The 21,002-nt window shown below is 32.3% G+C and overlaps 1 protein-coding gene across 2 annotated transcripts in view; it reads left to right on the forward strand.

Annotated features, from left to right (window-relative positions):
• LOC145330004 (aminopeptidase N-like) overlaps positions 1–21,002 on the forward strand; it is a 48,356-nt gene that overhangs the window by 19,687 nt on the left and 7,667 nt on the right. For both annotated transcript variants that reach the window (XM_080174530.1, XM_080174531.1), the window contains exons 16-33: positions 270–415; positions 912–1,000; positions 1,462–1,513; positions 1,964–2,073; positions 3,145–3,230; positions 3,793–3,916; positions 6,174–6,298; positions 6,722–6,796; positions 7,371–7,458; positions 8,321–8,350; positions 8,646–8,751; positions 9,537–9,579; positions 15,110–15,206; positions 16,360–16,466; positions 16,668–16,751; positions 17,557–17,640; positions 19,056–19,118; positions 19,632–19,712. In XM_080174530.1, the coding sequence (XP_080030656.1) occupies positions 270–415; positions 912–1,000; positions 1,462–1,513; positions 1,964–2,073; positions 3,145–3,230; positions 3,793–3,916; positions 6,174–6,298; positions 6,722–6,796; positions 7,371–7,458; positions 8,321–8,350; positions 8,646–8,751; positions 9,537–9,579; positions 15,110–15,206; positions 16,360–16,466; positions 16,668–16,751; positions 17,557–17,640; positions 19,056–19,118; positions 19,632–19,712 (1,590 nt within the window). The remainder of the gene's footprint in view (positions 1–269; positions 416–911; positions 1,001–1,461; positions 1,514–1,963; positions 2,074–3,144; positions 3,231–3,792; positions 3,917–6,173; positions 6,299–6,721; positions 6,797–7,370; positions 7,459–8,320; positions 8,351–8,645; positions 8,752–9,536; positions 9,580–15,109; positions 15,207–16,359; positions 16,467–16,667; positions 16,752–17,556; positions 17,641–19,055; positions 19,119–19,631; positions 19,713–21,002) is intronic.

A 21,002-nucleotide genomic window follows, 5' to 3' on the forward strand; every position in this document is an offset into this window, starting at 1 on the left:
AAAGATAAACTTGACTTAAAGATAATCTTGACACGAAAACACACTTTACATAAAGATGCGCCTGACATAAAGATATGCTTATACACTTTAAGTTACAAAATATAAAGTTACAATTGCCCTACAGTTAATAATCTATTTTAAAAATCTAGTATTTAAACTTACATTACTATAGAAAAATGTTCTGTTACTTGCATATATATAACATGCAATTGTTTCAACATGATGATTAAATAGAGACACCTACCGGATTAAAATGCAACTATATTTAGAGAAACTTCACTGTTGTTCAAGCCAGGTGTGAGTGCTGCGTCTAACCTGCAGAGAATTGCCCTGGTTATTTCTCATGAGTTGGCTCACCAATGGTTTGGTAACCTGGTCACCCCGTCCTGGTGGTCAGACCTTTGGCTCAATGAAGGTAAGGAAAAATTCCCGAGATCTTTTTACTCACTATACAATATTTGTTCATGGCAAACCAATTAAAGGAAAAAATGTATTTTAATACTCCTGTTTATCTATCCTTGACCATCTCCATTTCTATCTATCTATCTGTCTAAATACCTATCTAAGTATACACATATCTATATTTATCTATCTATCTATCTCTATTTATCTATATACTTACCTATCTGTTTTCATATCTACATATCTATCTCTTTACATATTCATGAAATACTTATATATCAATTTTTATTTGTATCTACTTGTCTCTCTATCTTTCTTTATATCTACAATATATATCTAACTACATATCTATCTATATTCATCTATCTTTTTATCTAACTATTTATTTTACATTTATCCATTTATCCATTGATCTTCATATTACCATTAAAAGGCTTTGCCTCATTTGCACATATAAATATGATTTTGCTGCCTAATCTATCACTAAATCTATATCTTTATCTATTTAGGTTTTGCCTCTTATGTTGAGTATCTTGGTGTAGAAGCTGTACAGCCCCAGATCAAGCTTCTGGAACAATTCATTGTCAATGATTTACAGGTAAAGTCAACAATCTAAATTGCTGTGTCTGTCTGTACCAAAGGATCTGTGTAACCGCTGAACTGATATGGTCCTCCATTACAGTGTAGCTTCTCATAGGTCCGGCTAAGGTTAATAACTATTTTGAGGGAGGGTACAACCACCCTCCCAAGAGATATCGCTTCTAAAAAATTTCCTTTCCTTTTTAAAACTACAATTAAAAAACGTGGAGGGGTCGACTTTCCCTCCCCTTCCACATCAATGGCCCCTAGCAACTTTAATTTAAAGCAGTAAGGTTTTTATGCTGCTTCAACTGTCAAAAATTGGTAGTTTGAATAAGTTTTAATCTTCAATGAAGCTATATAATTGTTTGGGGGTGGTTTTAATATTTATTAATGATTTATGTCAAAGGTAAGTGGGTTAAAATAACACTTTTGTTTCATTAACAAATAAAGAAAAACAGTATTTATGTTTAATTTTAGGATGTACTGAGCCTGGATGCTTTGGAATCATCTCATCCCATTTCAATTCCAGGTTTATTATGTTTATTTCATCTATTGTTTATTTAATAATTAAATTGGATTTAAGCATATCTATGTTTTCATGCTTTATTAAGGTTAAACGAAGCTACTCTATAAAAGGACGTTATCTAGTGAAGCTAGTAAAAGTTGACCCTACAAACTTCCTCTACTCTCATTTTTTTTTTAACTAAGCTATTGATAACTTCCAATACTCTACTTTTAGACATAGTTTTCCTTGTTGATTTCAGAACAATATCTGGATCAGGGAAAGAAAACAAAGTAGCGGATTTTGTCGTATTTTCACAGTAGCTTTAGTTATATTTCCAGCACCAGCCGCGATGAATTTAACCTAAAATAACCTATCAAAACCTACTGTGAAAATACGACGAAGTTGGCTTCTTCGTTTTCTTTCCATGATCCCAATATCTTAATAAATCAAAATAAATCTTAATTTTAATTTCAGTAAAACACCCTGATGAAATCAACGAGATTTTCGACCGTATATCTTATGGAAAGGGTGCTTCAATTATCAGAATGATGGATAAATTTTTAACCAGCGAATCTTTCAAGAAGGTAATGATTTGTAACGCCAGGGATCTAAAGGGATAAGACAATGACAGTTAAATTGATGTATTGTACAACCCAAGTTATAATAAACAAAATTACCACTTCTGTAGATAGAAATTACTTGTAGAAAGGTATAATAAGTCCCTAAATTTTTTATGCAATGGAATAAAGATTATATGATTTGGATACTAGTAAAAATGAAGAATAAATGTATCATGCTAGGGCTCAATGTGTGTTTATTTTACCAAGGAATCTAAAGGGATAAGAAATTTATATAAATTCTCAATGATGATAAACAAATTTGTAGATTATTATTGATTGCTACTAATAGATTGAAATCAACTAATAAAAATTCAATGAAAGTTTTAGAGCGATCGAACAAGATAACGTTTAATCAAAATCCATTGTCCCCTACCTCTCTGATTATACCAATTTATTTAACTAAATAATCACTTGAATAAGATATTTATAAAATTTATTGAATTTGTTTATTTCAATTCATTATTCTGCGCAAAGTTTAATAATGTATAATAATCAGAAAATGTATTAATTTCCATAAATTTGTTTTATTATATTTTAAGGATAATTCATTTTCGTCCATTTTGGATAGTTTTGGCCTTATAGTTCCAAATATTATACTTTTATTTTCAACTTCACTTAAGCCTATAGTAGTATATACTTATAACACCTGCGACCGTGGCTCAACACGGAGCGCATCCCCGCCCGTCGTCGGGGAGGTGATAGGTTCGAATCTCGGCCTGACACCGCGTCATCACTAAATACATTAAAAATGGTTCCTATTGCTGCTATATCAGGTGCACTACAAAAATAGTTAGATTAGGGGGAATTCCTTGGCCCATAAACAGGCGCAACTGCTTATCATGCATAGTTAGAACTTCCCGGGCAAAGGTCGTGCAATCAAAGGGTTGTTTGTCTGTTGACTGGTACTTAACCTTATATCGCATCCCATTACAAGCGGATGATACTCTGGATTCGCTGGATGATCATATAAAAATCGAAGGAGAATCCCGCCCTTATGAGATAAGTAAGAAAATATATATTTATGTGTCTTTTTAGGGATTGACAAATTATTTGAGAGCTTTCCAATTTGATTCTGCTGAACAGGACGACCTATGGACACATCTTACTGAACAAGCTCATAGGTATTTTCTATCTTGCTATCCTAACATCTATCTTGCTTGCTTTTTAGCTAATTATATATCTTCATTGTGAAAATTTCAATAATCTATTAACACATCGGTATGTTCTGTCTTTCTTGCTATCTTAATATCTATCTCGCTATCTTGATATTTATCCTGGTATCCTAATACCTATCTTTAAGATTCTTTTAATCACGATAGCTATTGGCTACATTTCAAAAGAGATAGATTTTTTTTATCTCTCTAGCTATCCTATAATATCATTATGTATCTTGTTATCTATCTGTGATTAAGCTTTAGACCTTTTTATCTATGCCATATATTGAAATATATTTCAAAAATCTTCAATTGCATCTCTTGTAGAAGCGAATCAAGCAATATTAGCTTGGTCGTTTTAGTTGCTTAATAATTTTAGCTACCCATTTCCTTCGAGTGCTTAATAGTTTCATTTTGTTGTAATGTATGAAATATGCATTTGGTCATAATTAAGAACACTTTGACTTAATAAGAGCATTTGACACACAACTTTTTGAAAAATATGCGAAAAACATGACCTTTTTTTTAGGGATGGAACCCTGAGGTCTGACCTGACAGTGAAGGAGGTTATGGACACGTGGACCCTCCAAACTGGTTTCCCCCTTATAACAGTCACTAGAGACTACGATGCTGGCAGCGCTAAAATTTCACAGGTATTATCAGATAATGGTTATAAAATATGTTGATACTAGCGGCTACACCCCCTAGAGGCCTCTAGTGGCATTTATTTTTTATTTTATTTTAAATATCTAATTTGAGAAATAATTTGTCTATGGTCAATCAGCTGTTAAATTCATGTCTCTACGCAGCGCCACTACCCTAGCGACACTATGCGGCGGGAATATTTCTATTTTTTTCGATTTTATTTGTGATTTCTCTTGGGAGGGTAGTGGTACCCTCCCCCAAAATAGTTATAAACCTTCCCAGGACCTAATCTACCCTGTTAAGGAGAACCCGATCGGTTCATAGGTTAGCGAGATCCTTCGGTACAGACACACAGACTAACAAACAAACATCCTATTACTTTAGTATAAGGATTGTGAGAGATTCTCGCATAGCCTGATAAAATATTCTATCACCCCCTTTGTCCTTATGACCTAAACCTATCCTCTCTCTGACCATGGAAAAACGTAATGACCAATATCCGAGGACTATATTAGCAAACTAAATTGAAGACAAAAATTTCCCTGTCTCAATATCCACTTGTTTTATTGATATTTATGTGGGATAATTAGAACTGAGGCCACTAAGACAACTATAGTTCTAGTTTGTTTAGTTACCAAATAAACTTTACTGGCAAAGATATGTGAGGTTATTTTATCAACAAAAGTTACAAAGAACGCTAAGTGTTGTATGTGACGTCAAAAAGTACGTCTAAAATCCATCTCTTTATCAGGGTTTTCCTTTCTTACGTCTCCTTTCATCCCTCCTTTTTAGACGTATTTTTATGACGTAACCCATGACACTTTCCAGCGCTTCAAAAGATATAATTTTATAAGAAAATGTATTGTAAATGGTACTTCCAAAGTAGTTAATATTGAATTTGAAAACATCTACCTGCAAAAGCCTATAGCATTACATTTACTTCTATTCATTTTTAGATTTTTCTTGGGTCGGATGTCTATTTTTAAATCTATAGAATTGAATAACTTAATTTATATTTTTATTGGGATGGGGGGAGGGTTTAATTCTTTAGTTTCTTAGTTCAATTAGATTTTGTTATATTTTTAAGTTTTAAAAGCATATTTTGCGATTTACCAAATTTAGATTTATTTTTGAGATAATTTTCCATGATGATAATTTGAATTTTAAAATTTCAATAAATAAAATTTTTTAAGATTAAAACTATTTTAAAAATTTGAAATTTAATAAAATGGAAAATTTAGTTGTTTATAAATATTATTTTTCTTAATATTTAAAGTAAACAAAATTGTACTATAGCATTGTCAATATGTTTATTCACTGATTATTAAATTTAGACGTGTTACTCAAAATACACTTTTTAAAATTTAATTCTTCTGCTGACCTAAAAAGTAGGGTTGGGCCGGATATCTAGCTATCCACCTGATTTCAAATGCCGGTTATCCTGTCGAATATCCAATAATTTGCCTGATATCGAATGATATCCGGTATTTGAAATCAGCCGGTTATCCGGTATCCGGCTCAACCCTACAGTAAAAAGTTACAATGGGCCTAGAAATATATGTACAAAATTTTATCTCTTTATCTCTACTGGCTAACTAGCGCCAGGGGTCTATAGAACACCTGATTTCATCTCTAAGCCATTCTCCTATGCATTTAATATTTCTTCATAAAATAACGGGATTTCAAAACTGCAATTTCTTGAACAAATTTGAAATGTATAGGATTAAGGCTTGGTGATGAATTTAGGTTTTCTGCATATTTTTTTAATTAGAAAATGCCATTAAGAATGTTGTGTCAAAAGTATGCTGTGCTATCTTTGAACCGAGACTAGCGATGGCGATGTCTTTTTTTTCTCACAATTTTCAGCGATTTTTATTTAGAACTGACTGGCGCTAGTTAGCCAGAAGAGATAGAGAGATAAAATTTTGAACACAGTAATAGTGTCTGACTGATTATGACGTAACAAAAAAAATTAGCCAATGAGAGGCCACTATAAACTTTACCATTAGTCAATAGCGGCCTCTCATTGGCTAATTTTTTTTTTTAAGCCATAATCAATCAGACACTATTACTGTGTTATAAAATTTTGTACATGTATTTCTTGGCCCCTAAAGTGACTTTTTAGGTCATCAGAAAAATTAAATTTGAAAAGGTGTATTTTGAGTAACACGTCTATTATTTATCTATCTTCAAGTGGTCTATCTTTCCATCTACCTAAATATCCATCTATCTACCTGTCACCCTACTTTCTATCTATCTATCTAGGAGAGATTCCTACTGAACCAGACCCAGTCCAGTGAGTCAAGATGGTGGGTGCCCATAACCTACACCAGCCCTGGACAAGATTTTAACAAGACATACAACAATATCTGGCTCAGTGATAAACAATGGTTAGTTTTTATATGCGCAGCTACTCTATAATGAAACGCGCGGCATTAGTGTAATTATTAACATGTTGGTGCTGTGTTCAAGTTTGAATCACATGCGTCATACAAGAGACATTAAAAATGCTGGTATGTCAGACACGTGCAATTGATAGCTTGAGTTGGGGAAATGTCATTGCCTTAGAACAGGCGTAGCTTATTGCCATGCAGATTTTACTGATAAAAAACTTAAAGGGTTAGTTGTGTTTGGACAGAAAAGGAGAATAGCTCCCCTTAGTTATCCTTGGTGTACCTGACGTTACAGTGTAATTGATAGCAGCTTCAACCCTAAATGTAGAGTATTTTTTTCAATTTTCTTAAAATGTTCATAAACTATGTAATATTTATATCCATGTATTAAAAGTTTCATGCATGTATTTGTCCATTAAGGTCTCTAGAACTGAAAGATATGCCCAACAAAGATGAGGCAACTATTTTCAATGTGCAACAAACAGGATTCTACAGGTATGATTGCTGTCTTCAAATAGAGTACCTTTCTTAAAGGAAGCCTGCAGAAATGTAACCGCTTTAACGGCTAAAGGACTGCCACAATTAGACCCAACACCTTAAATTTAAAGACTAAAACTTTTCTCTGTTGCATATAAATATTAATTAATAAAAGTAAATTCTAATTTTATACCCAAAATAAACCTAAAGCAGTAATTTCCAGAGGGCTTTGTTTAACACATAGGTAAAGTATACAATTAGCCGAGCACTTTTTTATCTCTCTTCCCACGGATAAGATTTAAGAGTTAATTTAAACTGCATTCAAAAACAAAACTATTTATGGTCATAACATACAAATATAAAAAAGTAAGAAAAACTAGGTTTTGCGAAGCTTTACAAAGTGTCTCAAAAAATCAGCCATGTAACGTCATAAAAATGAAGAATTATATACCTCTTTTTTAGGGTTTTTCTTTCCCACTTATCCTCTCATCCCTCATTTTTATGACACTTTGATTTTTTTTAGACACTTTGTAAAGCTTCAGTTTTACAGAAAACCTTTTGCGCAATAACAATTTTTTATGTTTTATTATAGAGTTAACTATGATAAGAAGAATTGGAAATTATTGGCTGAAACTTTGAATAAGGATCATACTTCTATTCATGTTATCAATAGAGCTCAGGTCAATTATATTTTTAAAAGAGAAGCTTTTCTAAAACTAGGGTCGGTTCGTCCGTAACGGTTAGGTCGCGGATAACGCTAATTGTCCTCTTGATTTCAAACGTTGCATGATTCCTATAACAGTTAGGTGTGATTTAGAAATCGTGGCAACTCTATAATCTTTCCCAGAATGTCAGTGCGTCCTTTTAAACATGTTGATTTTAACCTTTGTGACCAAACTTTTTTATGTGATATATTTATCCTATTTATCTGATTTTTGGAATACTGATTCCTAGGACAACAAATTACAATATTATAAGAGAAGAATCTCTATTATCAATCCCTAGAAATGTAAGTATGTCAAAACTTATACAAAACTAAAATATAATATAGATTCTGAATGATTTTTTATATATATGTTATTGGTGAATTCTCTCAAAGTGCTTGTTGATCATTTTACAACCTCCCCCCAACCACTCCACAATATTATTTTTAAAATAATTTGAATATAAGGGAATGTTGTAGTTTTGCGTTTGTTTTGTATAGGCCCCATAGGGCTTAGGCATTAAAAAACCACACCCCTTAATTTCAATATACTTTAAAAATAAGGAAGGGAGGTGTTCTGTGCTCCAAAGACACATTTACGAAAAACACCTATCAATATTAGGATTGGGCCGGATATTCAGCCATTTTCAATATCCGGGTATCCGGTTATCCAGCCGGGTATCCGGTAATTTGCCGGATATCCGGTAATTAACTGGATATCGAACGTTGGCCAGATATCCGGCCGGATACCGGATATCCGGAATTAGCAATCAGCCAGATATCCGGTATCCGGCCAAAAAAGTATCCGGCCCAACCCTATTAATATGTTCCTATTTCAGATTTTGGATGATGCTCTGGAATTAGCTAAGGTAATTATTAAGATAATTATGTATTTATAACAATCTGAGCAAAGGCAATTCTTCTTTTAATGTCTAATATTTTTATCACAGATTGTATTTACCTACGTATATTTCTCCTATTTATTTTCACTTGATCTCATTAAGCCTAGCTGGATATCTATCTATTTATTGACAAGGTTGGAAAACTGGACTACCAGACAGCACTAAGCCTAACTGGATATCTATCTATCTATTGACTAGGTTGGAAAACTGGATTACCAGACAGCACTAAGCCTAACTGGATATCTATCTATCTATTGACTAGGTTGGAAAACTGGACTACCAGACAGCCCTAAGCCTAACAGGATATCTGAGCAGAGAAACCGAATATATTCCATGGTACTCCGCCCTCTCTGGACTTTCTCATATCAAGGAACTTATTTATTCTAAATTTTAAACAAGGATGACAACATCCATAAGTAGCGAAGCTCAAAAATTATGATTGTATATCAGAAAAGAAATACTATAAAGTAGTGTCATATAATAAATATTAATATTGGTAAAATAGGGAAATCATCACACCTTTAAAATCACGCAACCTTATAATCATGAAAACGTAAAAATTTAGGAATCGATCTAACACCCCAAATAAAAAACAGACGGACAAAACAATGTATATATTAGATGGGCATATATAGTGGGAATCTTCACTAAAAATTTCAGCTGTCTATCTTGAATAGGAGCCGAGAAAATCACGTTTCCCCCAATTCATTAATTACGGACAGACGGACGGACGGACGCTTCGCTACTAAAAAATTCCATTTAAAATAAAATATTTTCATTGCAATTTGTAGGCTAAGTAAGTAGATAGGGTAAACAACCTGGAAGGGAGGGGAAACTGGAGAGCAAATCTTTCTTATTGCCTAAAGTCTTATAAATATATTCTCTCATTTTTTGTCCAATACAATTTGAGAGTTTTTTTACATCTTGATTTGGTGGTATAAATTAGAATTTTTCAGCTTTTAGAAAAATTGCGATCATATACAGAATATATGTTACATTACATACCAACGAAACTTTATACGAAAAAAATACAGTAAATAGTTACACACAAAAGACTGAATTTTCAATAATATCTTTTCGGATTGCGTTTAAACTTTATTTTACTAAGTAAATATAAAATCAAAAACTATAAATGAATAAGTATTACGTTATCAGGATATGTTGAAAAGAACTAGCGCTTATGGAGAATTCAAAAGGTGATATTTTAATTCTTTTTTTTGTGTAGGGCTTGTTCAATTTACGTATATGTTTAATAGCATAGCAGCCTTATGAATCCAAATCCGTTCCACTCCCCCCTCCTACCATTGGTACATTCGACAAAAGTACAATGGTCAATATTTTTCAAAAGCTATGGAATGTGGAATCTTATCTGTTTAATTTACAAAATACTGGAACTTTCAAAATTTGTATTGTTGTTGTAATAGTAAATATATGGATAATATATCCATCTCATGGAATTTTTACATAGGTTTTGGGATGGTTTAAGTCTATTTTATTAAATATTGAATGGTCCTCTTGCATAAAGAGTCCATACTAGTTATAACAGATTATTGTCAGCCTGATATTAACAAAGTCTTTGACAAATATGGTTTCATTTTTTTTATCTAATTAACTTAAAATTTTCACTATTGACGTAAATGTGTTAATAATCCTTTCTGTATAGAAAATGTAAGATAATGAGTTATACAAATTCAATTTAATGTTAATCATTTAAAAAAAAAACAAGGATGACAACCTTCAGAATAGCAACATGTGGTTGTATAAAACCTAGAATGCTTTTCAAATAATCGAAATCACATAATAATATCTGAAGCTTCTTGCTTGATGAATTAGTAATAGTTTCTAAGTCTTTGTATCTAAGTCGTTATGGAGTAGGTTGAACCAATAGGGCAAGCTTACGCTCCAAGTACATTATGACTTGATACTTAATCTCATGGGAGCTTCTTTTTGTTATAACACCGTCCTTGAGTATGGCTGATATCCCAAATTAAGTCACCACCGCCGTCTCGAATGACGCTCTCTCTATAGAGATATAGGACGATTCCAACATGCTTAAATTATAGTTAAGAGCAATCTGTTACGGACGTATAAACTTTCATTAAGCAACGGGCTACATAACGTAGCAGTCAAAAAAAAAAGATTCCTATAAATTAAAGACGACGTTTTCATTATGGAGTAAATTATCTTTCTTTCTCTAAAAAAGGTTTCAGTATTAATTAACCTTAACGTCACATATCTTACATTTACTCTTTAAATTGCTGAAAGACGTAATCTTAAACGAAAATCAAATTCTGTAAGTATATAAATATAAGTTTAAAATGATACGACGTAATTTAAAATGTGAAAACAAGGATTACAACATCCATAAGTATCCAAGCACAAAATAATCATGGAATTACAATACAGTCATTCAGGGTTAAACAGTAGATGTTAAGTTATTATAAAATTTTGATAGAGAAGATACAAAATAGAAATATTAAGAAAATCATAAAACTGTCTTATATAAATATACATACATTATACATCTATGTCTTTAGTAGCATAATCAACAGACAGACGGACAAAGTAAATTATGACGCTACATGTTTATTGACACAGAGAATTTTAACGAAAAGTTTCCACCGGTTCTCAGCCATATTGATAAATCATGTGTAGTATTGCGTTACAGACAATTTTATACAAATATTGAAATGAAAATCATAAAATTAATACCAGTTTTGTAAGCTTTGGCTTTCGGGCCCTCGGGACTAACAAATCTTATAATTTTTCATTTAAATATCTGCGCAAAGCTGTCTTTTATACGATGCAATGTGATTAGTAACTATAATCATTATATAGTTTAATCCAATTACAAACCTCCTCGCCCCCCCCCCTCTCCCCACACCATCCATTATAAAAACTAATGAGACCAAAGGAGAATTATACAAAAGTGTGAGATGTGTACTCCATTTTATACTAGAGTTGGCTCGATATAATTATCTCCCTATTGGCTAGTTTTCTATATGCATATCTATTTCTCAATAAATCTATTTTCCTCACCCGGCATTACTATCTAAAAGAAAGTAAATATTTAATAATTTAAATTATTTTTAAAAGATTTTTTTAAATTATATTTTTTTCTTTACATTACCATCACCAAAGGGTTAATGATGATGATTACAATTTTAGTTTAATATTTGAACACACAAAATGTCGCCACAATCGAATTCTTTTAAAACATAGTTTTCTTAAATTTATCATATTATAAATTTAAATTTTCTTTTTTATGATTAGAAATTAAATACATCAATATAAGGTAAATAGCAACATGAAATGAAAAAAATGAATTTATTTTTAATAAAGTAAAATAATGGGTCTTATCGTTCTGGGCAATGAGAGTTTATTATGGATTATTGGAGCACTATGAGTTTTAATCATATATTCCTTGGAAAACTTGAGCTCGTTTATAGACATTTATTTCCTATATAGATCTGACATGGATCTTGAAGCAATTAAGCAGGCCGTTTTGTACATGTTAAAAATTGGAAGATTTCATTAAATAAAAGTAATCGCAAATATACTTAGTAAATAATATAAAAGTTAAAGATGCGGGTTGTATATATATACTAGAGTTGGCTCGATATAACTATCTCACTATTGGCTAGTTTTCTATAAGTACATATTTATCTCTTTCAATTTTCCTCCCTTGCCATTACTATCCAAAAGAAAGAAGTAAATATTTAATATTTTAAACGATTTTAAAAAGATTTCTTCAATTATATTTTTATTTACATTACCATCACCAAAGGGTTAATATGATTAAAATTGATGAACTCTAATTTAGTTTCCAAAAGTGTAACTAGCGTCCGCGTCCTATCTCGAAATTTGCTATTAGCTAAAAAAGCTTCAAACTTCCAAAAAAAATTAAAATTTTAAACATTAAAATTTTGAATGTATAATGTATAAATCGCTTTGTTTTTACAAATTTCCAGAGTAGCTGAAAAAAGGGTCTGCAATAATTGGGTTATCTGCTGTACACTTTAGGAAACTAGGGCTAGAATAGGAAATCCATTTGGAGCTGATCTTAAAATATTAGTTTTAATATTTGAACACTACGGAAGTGTCGCCACAATCGAATTCTTTTAAAACAGAGTTTTCTTAGATTTTCTATGTTATGAACGTAATTTTTTTGTTTATTAAATTAAGATTAAATACTTCAATGTAATTCAAATATCAACATGGATTAAAAAACTTTATTCATTCCATAAACAAATAGAATAAAGGTCTTATCGCTTTGGTCAATGAGAGTTTAATGAGGATTAATGGAGCACTATGAGTTTTAAACATTTGTTCTTTGGAAAACTTGAGCTCCTTTATAGACATTTATTTTCTATATAGATCTGACATGGATCTTGAAGCAATAAAGCAGGCAGTTTTGTAAATGTTAAAAATTGGAAGAATCTATTAAATAAAAGTTATCGCAAATATACTTAGTAAATAAGTTATATTAATTACCTAGTTACTTACCTCAATGGGACGGGGTCTCATTCGATTACAAGTTATAATCTAGAGAAGCCAGAGCATTATCCCCTTGTTATGGGATGAAATACACTTACGCCCACTGGGAAATGGTAATTAGGCAATGTAACATTCAAACAAATATCCTTTTGATTGCACGACCTTTTTTCTGGAAGTCCTAAAAATGCATGGTAATGATTTGCACCTGTTTATGGGCTAAGGCATTCCTCCAACTCGTTATTAGTGTCACATGCCTGACAAGCAGTATGTTCCATTTTTAACGTCTCTAGTATGCTGTGGTGTGGGCAAGACTCGAAATTGACATCTCTCCGACAGAAAGCAAACACGCTAACATTTACGTTAATGCCGCGTGTTTTTACTTCATTTCCCTCATTTAGACCACACTTTGACTACAAACTTAGGCATAAAAGTCCAAGGGATTAAGGTTGGGAGAGCTAAGAGGCCACAACTCCTTATTTTGACATCATAACAGTTCTTGTAAAATCAAAAATTTTTCAATTTCAAGTCAGTCTAGGGTACCCTGAAATTCACTTATGATACATGTTCAAATAGTAACTTAATTTAGTTCTATTCCTATGCCATTTCTAAAATTGTAAAAAGCAACTTTCTAGCTCATCTGTGGCAAGTTTTCAGAGATGCTGTGATAAAGAGTAGGCTGAAAGGTTGGAGAATCCTTGATCCTCAGTTACTGATTTCGATGTTCTCGGTGTAATTTTTTCCCCATTTGTCTGTCCTCTAGAAGGACTAGTATAGAATAGTTTATTTCATAATGTTGTCTTGGATCTACTACGTTTTAAAGTTGGCGACAATTTGGCTGCCGCATGCTGTATATGTACTTATATGTCATTTCTTGTAAATCTAATATTAGGATCAAAGAGAGATCAAACTTAATTACCAAAGAAATATTTTATACTTGTGTATTGTAACCAATATTTGCCTTACATTTTCATCAATGAAACTGTATATTTTCATCAGTGAAACTGTACTATTTTCATCAGTGAAACTGTATATTTTCAAAGTGAAACTGTATATTTTCATCAGTGAAACTGTATATTTTCATCAGTGAAACTGTACTATTTTCAAAGTGAAACTGTATATTTTCATCAGTGAAACTGTATATTTTCATCAGTGAAACTGTATATTTTCATCAGTGAAGCTGTATATTTTCATCAGTGAAACTATATATTTTCATCAGTGAAACTGTATATTTTCATCAGTGAAACTGTATATTTTCATCAGTGAAACTATATATTTTCATCAGTGAAACTGTATATTTTCATCAGTGAAACTGTATATTTTCATTAGTGAAACTATATATTTTCATCAGTGAAACTGTACTATTTTCAAAGTGAAACTGTATATTTTCATCAGTGAAACTGTATATTTTCATCAGTGAAACTGTATATTTTCATCAGTGAAGCTGTATATTTTCATCAGTGAAACTATATATTTTCATCAGTGAAACTGTATATTTTCATCAGTGAAACTGTATATTTTCATCAGTGAAACTATATATTTTCATCAGTGAAACTGTATATTTTCATCAGTGAAACTATATATTTTCATCAGTGAAACTGTATATTTTCATCAGTAAAAATGTATATTTTCATCAGTGAAACTGAATATTTTCATCAGTGAAACTGTATATTTGTAATATTATACATAACATCTCTGAGTCCATTCATTAAGATTTGTCAAAATTGTAAATTAGTGGGATGGTATTCAAGATAGAAGTCTGATTTTTTAGAAGATTTCCTTAGACTAATGAGCCTCCAACATATAACTGTTGGCAATGCTATGACAGAAATTAGATTTTAACAGAAATATTGGGTATAGTCCTTTCCACGACATCCCTCCATAAGGAGCGATTCTTCGTATTTTTCACAGTAGCTTTTCTCCTATTTCTAGCCCCTGCGGGGGGCTCTAACCCTGCGGGGCCAATTACCTAACCCTGTGGGGCAATCACCTAACACAATATAACCTAACCTAACCTAAAATAACCTATAAAAAGCCATTTTAAAAATACGAAGAATCGCTCCTTATGGAGGGATGTCGTGGAAAGGACTATACCCGAAATATTGAATTACTCGGTTGCTATTTCACATAAAAGGCTGATTTTTGAAAGTCTATTCTGTCTAAGGCCTTCAGATAAAATTTGTTGAAAAAAGAATAAAACAATTAAATTATAAAATTATAAATTATTTTCAGTTACATGTTGAAGCTGTTGGCCCCAATCTACCAGAAGCTTGGATTTGACGGCAAGGCTGATGATGAACATTTGGATATCCTCTTGAGAAAGAAAATTGTAAGTTTACTCAAGAATTGTAAAATATGATAAGTATCGCAGCTATTATAAAATTATTGCTTACATAGAAGCCTTGAACAATTTAAATTTATATTTCTTTAACTGAATATCTTATTTATTATTCCTTGTGAAATGCTTATAATACAAAAGTTGGGTATAGTCCCTTTCGTGGCAATGCCCCTGAAGAGGACTTTCGTCGTATTTTCACATTAGTTTTTTTTAGGTTTTGTTGGGTTAGGTGATTGTCCCGCAGGGTTAGGCAATTGGCCCTGCAGGGTTAGAGCCCCCTGCAAAGGATAGAAGTAGGGGAAAGCTACTGTGAAAATACGAAGAAACGCTCCTTAAGAGGCATTGCCACGAAAGGGACTATACCCTAAAAGTTTACTTTATATGATACACAAAATAACATTATTTCATTAAAATACTAAATATTATGAGTTTTAGTATTAAATCAAAGGGCATGTTTATTGTTTAAAGTAGGTTAACTTTCGTTCTCTAGGATGTAGATATACAATACATTAGGACAGCAACAAAGCTTTTTTTTTAAAGTACAGCTTATTCCGTTTTGGCGTTTTAAAGGTTTTAACTAACTCCAAAAAAAATAAATTATAATATTTATTTCTCGCATCGTATTATAAACAGCTTTCCGCGGATATAAAATGTAAAATTATAAGATTAAAACCAGTTTTTTTAGCCCTGAGATGCCGAAGGCACAAGCTAAAAAAACTTGTTTTAATCTTATGATTGTACATTTTTATATTCATAAGAAAATAGATATAATACGATGCTAGACATCATTTTATCGTATGGATTCCACCAGATATTAATCGGTTCCGTATAAATACGAGAATAGTTATTTCTCGCATCGTAATATAAACGGCTTTCCCCGGATATAGAATGTACAATCATAAGATTAAAACCAGTTTTTTTAGCCCCGAGGTGCTTAAGGCACATGCTAAAAAACTGGTTTTAATCTTATGATTGTACATTTTTATATTCGTAGAAAACTGGATATAATACGATGCTAGACATAATTTTTTCGTATGGATGAGAACCGGTTCTAATCCACCAGATATTAATCGGTTCCGAATGAATACGAGAAAAATAAATCTGTATAAATAGATAAAGGACCTGTATGAGCATTATAATTTAGGTAAGCTGGGCATGTAGTATGGGCCATGAAGACTGTGTCAACAAAGTGACAGGCACCTACAGAAGCTGGATGGGTATGACCGATCCAGATGCTGAAGACAAAAATCCGTAAGTACTGTCCATATATACAATAATTGTTATTCGTACACTCCATTTGTTTAAAGCTAATTTTGTATTCAGTCAAATGTTAATCTTTTTGGTATTTTTTTCCATAATCAATCCATCCATCCATCTACACATATGTTAATCTAATAATCTTGCTATCCATCTATCTATTAATCAAACAATGAATATAAATATCTTTTTTAGAATTGATGTAAATTTGAAGAGTGTTACATATTGCAATGCTATTGCTGAAGGAGGGGAGAAGGAATGGGATTTTGCTTGGAAAAGGTAACTATACTTCCTTTTAATAAAGTAACAGGATGTTTGTCTGTCTGTTTGTTTTTACCGAAGGGTATTTCTAACCGCTGAACCAGTATGATTCTCCTTTACATGGAAGCTTCTCATATGTCTCGGGAAGGTTTATAATTATTTTTTTTTTTTTTGAGGGGGGGGGGGTTCCACCACCCTTCCTAGAGAAAACGTCTCAAGAAAAAATATTAACCTCCCAAAAAAATGAATTAAATTAAACAAAAACAAAAATTTAAAACTTATTTCTACTTTTTTAAAATCTAAAATAGGAAAAAACCTCCTCAAGTGTCCCCAGAGGCCTATAGGGACGTAGCTGCTAGTTTTTTACAATTCGACAATAGGTCAAGCTCCGCGTCTTATCAAAGATATTAAAAATGATTAACACCTGCATTCATCGTTACAAAAGATCAAAAAGACAAAGTGGGGGGAATACCCTGGCACAATTACAGAAGCAACTCTTTACCATTCACAGTTAGGATTTCTATTCTAAGATAGTTCATTTTAATTGTTCTGTACAAGTTGGTGAATTTGGGGATGTGATTCACATAAGCATCAAGCATATAGTTTACTTAATTCGTCGGCCTGTCGGTCAAACTTCAAAAGACAGTTTTTTGTTTATTTAGAAAGGATCTTAAAAAAGAAGGATTTTTCACATATTTTCCTTTCTTTTTTGTTACATACCTGCTCTATAACTCACATTGTCCGTTTCTTTTACCATAATTTTGTGATTTGCTAATTATGGATGTTGTCATCCTTGTTTATACATTTGATTTAAAATATTTAGATACGAGAATTCTAATGTTGGTACAGAGAAAGCTAATATTCTGTATGCTCTGGGTTGTACTGAACAAGTTTGGCTCTTGAATAGGTAATTTTACTTTTCAATTTTCGTTTTTGTCTATAATTGCCCGATCTTATTAAATTTTTAAGGGTAGCCTAGGAGATAAGGTTACTTAATAATAAACATGTGTTTGTTTGATGGAACTGAAAATGCACCAAAACGAAATTGTATTCATATTATAAGATAGTATTTTTTTAGGGTTATGTTAGGTTAAGTTGGGAAAGTTCGGGTTTTGCGCCAGCGTATAGTGTTCAATAAAAATGACGTCAAACAATATAAATGACCAATGATAGGCCAGAATACAATTTACAATTGGTCAATTACATTGGCCTATCACTAGTCATTTGTACGTGTCGCCATTTTTATTGGACACTATACCCTGTTCCTTACTGCTTTGGGTCTGAATGATTTGGAGCAATTTCTATGGAACCAATATTTGTACTAAGATTCCTAGATTTTTAAAAGCGAAGCTTTTCTATAATTAGGTTCGGTCCGTCCGTACGTCCGTACGTCCGTCCGAGATAGATAGCTTTTATTCGTTAATTTAGGCATGTTAGAATTGTCCTATCGATTTCAAACTTTGCATGATGATTCCTGTAGTAGTTGGGTACGATTTAGAAAGCGTAGCAACTCTATAATCATTACCACAATGTCCGTACGTCCATTTTAAACATGTTGATTTTTCTACTTTTTTAACAACAAATTTTCAAGTGTTTTAATTATCCGTTTGATCTGATTTTTGGTATATTGATTCCTGGGACAACAAGGAACAATATTATAAGCGAAGCAACTCTATAATCAAGTCCAAAAATGTAAGTATGTCCATAAATATTATCCTGTTTTTAAGCAGTTTTTCAACAAATTTACCTACAATTTTGATTCGACATTTATACATTTATGTTCCGATTTTTCAGTTCAGATACTATACAAGTGTTAATGTCCGTTTGTCCTACAGTTTCAGTGCTTCGCCTTTATGGATGTTGTCATCCTTGTTCAAACAACAAACAAACTTCAAAATAAAAATTTGCATATTTTTAAGAAAAATTTGAAAACTACATTTTCAAGTATTACAGAACGATAAAAACAATAAATTTTTAGGATCATGGAAAGAAAATGAAGTTGCGATTTTCGTTGTGTTTTCACAGTACATTTGATAGGTTAATTTAGGTTAGGTAATGTTAATGACTGTCCTGCACGGTGAGTAAATTGGCCCCGCAGGGTTGGTGCCCCCCACATGGGCTAGAAATAGGAAAAAAGCTACTGTGAAAATACGACAAAACCCGCTACGTCATTTTCTTTCCATGGTCCAATTTTTCTTAGTTAATAATGAAAATTTTAATTTTGCCGCCAAAATCATCCAATCACGTTTCAACATCTCAAATTGAGACATGTGATTGGTTCATTTTAGCGTCAATTTGAATTGTGTGTGTGTGTGTGTCTAGGTACCTGAATATGAGTTTGACCGCTGGCAGTGGAGTCAGAAGACAAGACGGAAGCAAAGTCATAGGAAAAATATAGTTTTCCCGCCGATTTTTAAAACATGAGTATATATGGTATCTAACGTTAAGTCTAACGTCGAAAAAACGTATAACTGGTTGTTTAGGACTTGCAGACTAAGGTCTTGAAACAAATTATTAATTCTGATTAATTATTTTCAAATTGGCTGAAAAGTAAATGATTACATAATAGTTATTGTACTATTTAATCAATAGTATTTCTTTTATTTTGTTCCGATATCATATTGAGTCTCGAAAATGTATCGAACATATATAAATTTGGGGAGTTTTGTTACTTATATAATAACTAAAAAATAGCTTAAAACCATTCCAAAACTTAAATCTAAAATGAAATAGCCTAAAACACTCACGGGACCTATGTGAAGTTTACCTAAAATAGATATCCCAAGACCTTCAGTATTTATTAAGATCTTAAGTTTATAATAATATTTGTAAACGTCTAAGCTTTGAAAATCATTTGATTTCTAATTTGTATGGAAAAGCATATGTTTTTGAGTCCTCAGGAAGCGTGGCTAGGAACACAATTGGAAGATATCTGGCGTTCAATTTCCTCAGAGACAAATGGGAACTTGTTAAGAGCTAGTAAGTACAATGATATCTATTTTACCTACCACTACCCTATCAATTAATGCAGGGCTTGACAGCCGCGCCTCAAATTCAAAGCTGCTAGTACGCAAATAAGAAAACTTTCGAAAAGATTGAGTGTCTTTTTAGAAACAGGTTTGGACATCTACCTGAATTATAATTAGATGGATTTGCCGCTTATATGGACCAATCACGTGATTCCAAGGGATCTAAAGGGATAAGACAATGACCGGTAAATTGATGTACATGCCCAATGGTGATACATAAAATTACCCCTTCAGAAGAACATAAATAGTAGTTGAACTGTTTGGACACTCAACCAAATGCACCAACCAATCAAAATTTAATAAATGTCCCCAAAGTTGTTAAGACAACGGATAAGGAAACGTTGTTATAAATCTTTGGGGACTAGTGTAATAAACAAGAAATAACAAATGTCCCCTCCATAGGCGTCCAAGGGGGGGGGGTAATGGGCCATTTGGCACCCCCAAACGATTTTGGGGGTGCCGTAGGCACCCCCAAAATTTTTTGAACAATACCCCCCCCAAAAAAAATTACCCCTACCTTGGGGGTGCCGTAGGCACCCCCAACGATTTTGGGGGGGGTATTTACCCCCCCCCCAACGATTTTGGGGGGGGTAATTACCCCCCCCAAAATAAATGTTCTTTAAAAAATTTTTTTTGGGGGGGGGGGTATTTACCCCCCCCCCCAAATTGAATGTTCTTAAAAAAAAATTTTACTGAAAATTTTTTTTTTGGGGGGGGATCTATGATGTAATTGTAAAGCACTGAAGATTCCATAAAATAGATACCTAACTAAATTAAATATTTCATTAAATAATGAAAAAGAATTTCTATGGGCGATTTCTTTTGGGAGGAAGTCAGGGTGTCTCAAAACTAGTTATAAAACTTACCAGGACCTATAAGACGCTTCACTTTAAAGTATAATCATATTGGTTTTTATGTTCTAAAGAATGAGATACTACTATATATTTGAATAGTAGTGGCGCCCTTAGCATCTAAGAACTCGTGTTTTCTAAAGGGTAAAAAGGGAGGAGAAAAATAGCCTAAAACCACTCAAAGGATTGACCTATAATAGTGTGGAACCATCATGGGATCTATGTGAAGCTTTCCTAAAAAGGAGAACTCAGTATTAAAAGTAATGAAATCTGAAGCTATAGTCAAATAAACCTTACTTACTACTTTATGTTATAGGATAGTACTTATTAACTTAATAGATTAGGTAGGTGCTTTTTTTACATAATTAAATTACCCCCCCCAAAAATTT

Source organism: Acartia tonsa, chromosome 10 (assembly GCF_053477335.1).
Source record: "Acartia tonsa isolate MP-2025a chromosome 10, ASM5347733v1, whole genome shotgun sequence".
NCBI classification, from domain to species: Eukaryota; Metazoa; Arthropoda; class Copepoda; order Calanoida; family Acartiidae; genus Acartia; species Acartia tonsa.